Source organism: Phyllobates terribilis, unplaced genomic scaffold (assembly GCF_046119375.1).
Source record: "Phyllobates terribilis strain yellow unplaced genomic scaffold, ASM4611937v1 Scaffold_231__1_contigs__length_3143052, whole genome shotgun sequence".
Taxonomy (NCBI): Eukaryota; Metazoa; Chordata; class Amphibia; order Anura; family Dendrobatidae; genus Phyllobates; species Phyllobates terribilis.
The window spans coordinates 1,064,301-1,070,000 of record NW_027362991.1 but is presented as its reverse complement, the minus strand read 5'-3'; the positions used below and the strand labels follow the sequence as shown (position 1 = coordinate 1,070,000).

Below are 5,700 nucleotides of genomic sequence, written 5' to 3'. Positions count from 1 at the left end.
GCTCATGGCACAGGAGCATTTCTCATGCATACAGGCGATCTGCTCATCGCCTGTTTGCAGTAGAAGCAATCAGAAAACTGCTGCTTCTAGTCTCCTATGGAGACTATTGAAGAATGCAGAAAGTGTAAAAAAATGTTTTTAAAAATATTAAAAAAAGATAAGTTTATATCACCCCCTTTTGCCCCATTCAAAATTTAAAAAAAAAGCACATACACATAGTCATATGAAAAAGTTTGGGCACCCCTATTAATCTTAAGCTTAATGTTTTATAAAAATTGGTGTTTTTGCAACAGCTATTTCAGTTTGATATATGTAATAACTGTTGGACACAGTAATGTTTCTGCCTTGAAATGAGGTTTATTGTGCTAACAGAAAATGTGCAATCTGCATTCAAACAAAATTTGACCGGTGCATAAGTATGGGCACCCTTATCATTTTCTTGTTTTAAATACTCCTGCCTACTTTTTACTGACTTACTAAAGCACTTTTTTTGGTTTTGTAACCTCATTGAGCTTTGAACTTTATAGCCAGGTGTATGCAATCATGAGAAAAGCTACTTAAAGTGGCCACTTGCAAGTTGTTCTCCTGTTTGAATCTCCTCTGAAGAGTGGCATCATGGGCTCCTCAAAACAACTGTCAAATGATCTGAAAACAAAGATTATTCAACATAGTTGTTCAGGGGAAGGATACAAAAAGCTGTCTCAGAGATTTAACCTGTCAGTTTCCACTGTGAGGAACATAGTAAGGAAATGGAAGACCATAGGGACAGTTCTTGTTAAGGCCAGAAGTGTCAGGACAAGAAAAACATCAGAAAGGCAGAGAAGAAGAATGGTGAGATCAGTCAAGGACAATCCTCAGACCACCTCCAGAGAGCTGCAGCATCAACTTGCTGCAGATGGTGTCACTGTGCATCGGTCAACTATACAACGCACTTTGCACAAGGAGAAGCTGTATGGGAGAGTGATGCGAAAGAAGCCGTTTCTGCAAGCACGCCACAAACAGAGTCGGCTGAGGTATGCAAAAGCACATTTGAAGAAGCCTATTTCTTTTTGGAAGAAGGTCCTGTGGACTGATGAAACCAAGATTGAGTTGTTTGGTCATACAAAAAGGCGTTATGCATGGTGGCAAAAAAACACAGCATTCCAAGAAAAACACTTGCTACCCACAGTAAAATTTGGTGGAGGTTCCATCATGCTTTGGGGCTGTGTGGTCAATGCCGGCACTGGGAATCTTGTTAAAGTTGAGGGACGCATGGATTCCACTCAGTATCAGCAGATTCTTGGCAATAGTGTTCAAGAATCAGTGATAAAGTTGAAGTTACGCAGGGGATGGATCTTTCAGCAAGACAATGATCCAAAACACCGCTCCAAATCTACTCAGGCATTCATGCAGAGGAACAATTACAATGTTCTGGAATGGCCATCCCAGTCCCCAGACCTGAATATCATTGAACATCTGTGGGATCATTTGAAGAGGCTGTCCATGCTCGGCGACCATCAAACTTAACTGAACTGGAATTGTTTTGTAAAGAGGAATGGTCAAAAATACCTTCATCCAGGATCCAGGAACTCATTAAAAGCTACAGGAAGCGACTAGAGGCTGTTATTTTTGCAAAAGGAGGATCTACTAAATATTAATGTCACTTTTCTGGTGAGGTGCCCATACTTATGCACCTGTCAAATTTTGTTTGAATGCAGATTGCACATTTTCTGTTAGTACAATAAACCTCATTTCAAGGCAGAAACATTACTGTATCCAACAGTTATTACATATATCAAACTGAAATAGCTGTTGCAAAAACACCAATTTTTATAAAACATTAAGCTTAAGATTAATAGGGGTGCCCAAACTTTTTCATATGACTGTATTTGGTATCGCTGCGTTCAGAATCGCCCGATCTATCAATATAAAAAAAAAGAATTAATCCGATCGGTAAACAGTGTAGCGAGAAAAAAAATCCAAACGTTAGAATTAAGTTTTTTTGGTCTCCGCAACATTGCAGTAAAATGCAATAAAGGGCGATCAAAACATCGGATTTATCCCAAAATGGTATTAATAAAAACGTCAGCTTGGCGCGCAAAAAATTTGCCCTCACCCAGCCCCAGATCACGAAAAATGGAGACGCTACGGGTCTCGGAAATTGGCGCCTTTTTTTTCAAGCAAATTTTGGATTTTTTCTTCACCACTTAAATAAAAAAAAAACTATACATGTTTGGTGTCTACGAACTCGTAATGACCTGGAGAATAATAATGGCAGGTCAGTTTTAGCATTTAGTGAACGTGGTAAAAAAAAAACAATTGCATTTTTTTTTGCAATTTCACCGCACTTGGAGTTTTTTTTCCGTTTTCCAGTACATGATATGGTAAAACCAGTGATGGTGTTTAAAAGTACAACTCATCCCGCAAAAAAATAAGCCCTCACATGGCCATATTGAATGAAAAATAAAAAAGTTCCGGCTCTGGGAAGAAGGGGAGCAAAAAACGAAAATGCAGAAACGGAAATTGCTCCAGTCATGAAGGGGTTAAAGAAGAAGTTACAGGTCTGTGAGAGGCAGAAATCTTGCTTGTTTGTAATTGACCAAATACTTATTTTCCACCAAAATGTAAAAAAAATGTATTTCCAAATCAGACAATGTGATTTTCAGGATTTGTTTTCTCATAGTTGAGGTCGACCTATGATGTTAATTACAGGCCTCTCTCATCTTTGTCCTTCCTTACAGAGAACGCGTCAAAGAGAAAATTGCACGAGACAAAGCGGAGCGAGCAAGAAGGGTGAGTGTGATGTGCTGATCCTAGACGTCCGACGGTAGCAATATGACCTCCATTCATTCTTACTAATCAATGAAGCCAGTAGTCTCTGGTCGCTGGAAAGGGAGACTTGCGAATCTGTTTCCTTCCAGGATCCTCGTCGTGGCTTTTGATCAGCCAGGGCTGAAGCGACGTGATCATTGAGACGAGAGACACAGATGACATCGCTGCACCGGGGATCTTGGACGATACGAGATTTGCGAGGCTCTAATCCAGCGGTCACAGAGCACTGACCTGCCCGATGGACCGAAGTCCTGTGAATCCATCTGCCCTTCTTCAGTGATCACAATCAGTATTCAGCGGATTTTCTTTTCCCTTTGCATTTTGTTCATTGTTAAAAAAAATGTGTGTGTATGTATATATAATCTCTATCGGAAGATCCTTTTAATGGTACCCTCTGTCGTAGTCTCTGTAATGTGCACTGAAGCTTAGTAAGAACTGCCTCCATGTGCTGCATCCTATTCAGCTTTCTCTTCTGATCTTTGTCTTAGTACGGAGGGTCCACATCAGATCCAATATCCCCCCCTGCAGAGTCGCCTCTGGCAGCCCCCGCGCCCTCCCCGTCGTCCCCCGTACAGGAGCCTCTCACCAAAAAGGAATACGATGAGTGCCGAATTCAGGTAAATGGGGGAAATAACCCAGGCTGATAATCCGCAGAGTAAATTGACAAACCGCAGTTATAGAATCTGTAAGACCGATCAATTTCCGCTGCAGATGAAGGTTCATAAAGTCTCATCCTCAAAGCTGAGGCTGTAATAAATACAGGGATTTTTTGGGACTGGAAAAAATGGATCCTCCTGGTGTGCACGTACCCTAATAGTCTTCTACGCCCTCAGGTTCGCCTTCTTGATGGCACAGCCCTGTCTCATACGTTTGGTGCCCGTGAACAACTGGCAGTCGTCCGCTTATATGTGGAACTAAACTGGCCTGGTGGTCCAGAGGGGCCTTTCAACCTTTTGACATCTTTTCCCCGGCGGGTCTTCACAGAGGAAGATATGGAGAAACCACTACAGGAACTTGGTGAGAAGTAATTTTAGTTTAGAACCCACTATTCACCCGCTTGGACTTCTAAGTAAACGTGCTTCATCGGAAATAATAGACCCCCTTATCATAGATACTGGGGGCATCAGCAAACCCAGGGATGGCCATCATTAAAAAACATCCATATTATTCTTCCTTAGAGGAAAACTTGGTTTACAGTCCGTTATTAGGGAGAGGCTATGCAGCTGGGACGTGGCCCTTGGAGAAAGGGGGCCCGTATTCTGGTTGGTCCCATGACCTTCGCTGTTAGGTGGAGCGAACATGTACTGAACAGAGGACCTGCTTCATTAGGAAGAATCGGACCAGGAGTCATGGAAAGGCGTAGAGGAGAGAGCAGACACCAGGACCTTCTACGTAGGGTGGGAAAACCCAGTACTACAATGGGGGTCCCTCTATTCTCACTGGTGGTGGCTATTTTAACCATTTGCGCTCAGCGGTTATATACCATCTATTATAGTCTGTCAATCATTCACATTTCTCACTGCATCCATGCCCATTTTTGATGCACTTTACTCCAAAATTGACCATTTGCATCACAATTTATAGCCATTATTGGCACATATGAGTTTGTAAAAATAGAATGAGAAGTAGATATTGTTTAAGGTTGAAAAAAGACATAAGGGAAGTTGTAGATTGATTTCAATTAAGTTCTCTCACTGCTCATATAGAAAAAGATTCATAGTCTCACTGCTTGTACGGTGAAAAGATTCAGTCTCATTACTCGTACGGTGAGGAAGCCGTAGTCTCGCGGTGAGGAAGCCGTAGTCTCGCGGTGAGGAAGCCGTAGTCTCGCGGCTCGTGCGGTGAGGAAGCCGTAGTCTGTGATGATGATTAAACCTTCTTTCCTCCAGAAGTAGAGGATGCCTCCTTGTCATTGTTGCAGACCTAGGAGTAAAAAGATCCCTCCTATATTTGTATATTTTTCCACCATGAGCATCCCCTGATTTGTTAGCTATGATCCGGACATATTTATCAGCTCTGACTCATGAAATGTCCCCTCTGTAGTTCCCTTTTAGCCAGTGTGAACGTTATCGGCTAAGGTGATGAAAGTTGTAACGAGACGATTGAGGTCATACATTTATTGTAGCCTGAGCTGTTGCTCACATTGCACCACCTTTAGGCTTTGTTAATATCTTTGCTGCTTTTATCTATTTTTATCTGTGATTATTGTAGCATTTTGTCTCTCGCCTGTTCTGATTGTTATGACTTTTCTCCAGGTTTGGTGCCTTCTGCAGTCTTGATTGTCGCTAAAAAATAAAACTGCACAAAGTTCTTTCCTGTATGAAATCAACCAAACAAATAAATGAAATGTGGAGAAAACCTGAAAACCGAGACCAACACGGAGGAAAATCAGCAAGTTGTGTTGTTAGGAGGATCACACAGACTGAGTCCCTCACCTCCTCGGAGTGTGATGTGCTAGATTAAGTATTGCCGGGGGAAATAAAGCCGTTGTGTGACACCCTGCCCTCTCGTCATGTCTGTTATAGTGGGTCATTATTGTAAGGTCAGCGAGGGATGAGAAGAACTGCCTGAAAATCCATCATGACCCATTGATTCTACCCTGACATCAAACACTTAAAGGGAACATGTCATCAGAAAATGACCCATTGTTTAATTCATGTTTTTGTTTTAATTTTTTTTTCCAATCGCAATCTTTGTAAAAAAAAAAAAAAAAATAGTAATCTTGTAGGTTTCACACCGGTCCGGTCACAAGAGTTTTTAGACTCTAACTTCCTGTTGTTTCAGGAAATAACACATGTACATAGCCACAATTCTCAGATCCAGAACTTATCCTCTGTAATGAAGTGTCTAAGGCGTGTGTGCAAAGGTTATTGTGAATGGTGGATCCTG

At 41.7% G+C, this 5,700-nt stretch overlaps 1 protein-coding gene across 1 annotated transcript in view; it reads left to right on the top strand.

Annotated features, from left to right (window-relative positions):
- LOC141215221 (UBX domain-containing protein 1-like) overlaps positions 1-5,313 on the top strand; it is an 18,991-nt gene extending 13,678 nt beyond the window's left edge. The window contains exons 7-10 of the mRNA XM_073665544.1: positions 2,721-2,772; positions 3,300-3,428; positions 3,645-3,828; positions 5,067-5,313. Coding sequence (XP_073521645.1) covers positions 2,721-2,772; positions 3,300-3,428; positions 3,645-3,828; positions 5,067-5,107 — 406 coding nt within the window. The 3' untranslated portion in view covers positions 5,108-5,313. The remainder of the gene's footprint in view (positions 1-2,720; positions 2,773-3,299; positions 3,429-3,644; positions 3,829-5,066) is intronic.
- Positions 5,314-5,700: the final 387 nt, after the last annotated feature.